At 69.3% G+C, this 885-nt stretch overlaps 1 protein-coding gene across 1 annotated transcript in view; it reads left to right on the forward strand.

The window, feature by feature from the left end:
- The first annotated feature begins 529 nt into the window (after window positions 1-529).
- TSPAN10 (tetraspanin 10) overlaps window positions 530-885 on the forward strand; it is a 1,531-nt gene continuing 1,175 nt past the window's right edge. Inside the window, exon 1 of the mRNA XM_010578722.1 lies at window positions 530-610. Coding sequence (XP_010577024.1) covers window positions 530-610 — 81 coding nt within the window. The remainder of the gene's footprint in view (window positions 611-885) is intronic.

Consider the following 885-nt stretch of genomic DNA (forward strand, 5'->3'; position numbering starts at 1 on the left):
CCCCGCACCCCGGCACCCGCGTTCCGCCGCGCGAGGGTTCCTAGGCCGGGCGGGGCGGTCCGCCCGACACAGCCGTCCCCCGCGCTTGCCTCGGTGCCACGGCAATAGTCGTCCCCCAGGCTGCCTCGGTGCCACCGCCATAGTTGTCCCCCCGGCCACCGCCACCCGCTCTCTTTCGTTCTGCCCCCCCCTTCAGGGTGTCCCTGCTGCGGGGTCCGGCCCGGGCGTGGGGACCCCCAGTGCCCCCTCGCCCACTGTATGGGACTGGGGTGGGGGGAGCTCCCATCGACCAGAGGGATGTGGGCTCTGCTTTCCCCCTCACTCACCCCAATACCCCCACGCATCCTGCTGTTGCCCTCGTTACCGACCCCGCTAACGGGGCGGTGGGCATGGGTGCTGCAGCGGGGGTGGGCAGGATCGGGCCCAGCTGTGGTGGCGGGGAGCCGCAGCCCTATTTAAGCACCGGCCACAACCACCTCACATGATGGGAGTGTGACTGCCTGGGCTGGAGGGCCTGGCTGCAAGCAGGATGGTGCTGAGCAGAGTACGGCTCTCCTGGCACTGTGGGGCGGCCATCAGTGGGGAGAGCACCCAGCTGCTGCTGCCCCAGGTAATGCTGGGGCCCTGCAGGACCCCCGGTCCCCTCCCTCGGTACCCTCACCCCCCAATCCTGCCCCATACACCCCGTCTCCCCCGACCGCTGGGTGCTGGCTCCGTGATGGAGCCTGCAGCACCCGTATCCCTGGGGGTCTCCATAGGGATGAAGCTAGGGGTCCCTGTTAGGGGCAGGGTCTCTGAGAGAGCACCCACGTGCTCCCCGTCTGCTCGGACCCCAGGGTCTCCGTGATGGGCAGGGTTACAACATGGGGGGGGGGGGTTTTTGAA

The sequence above is a fragment of the Haliaeetus leucocephalus genome, unplaced genomic scaffold (assembly GCF_000737465.1).
Source record: "Haliaeetus leucocephalus isolate CR32 unplaced genomic scaffold, Haliaeetus_leucocephalus-4.0 Scaffold646, whole genome shotgun sequence".
Taxonomy (NCBI): Eukaryota; Metazoa; Chordata; class Aves; order Accipitriformes; family Accipitridae; genus Haliaeetus; species Haliaeetus leucocephalus.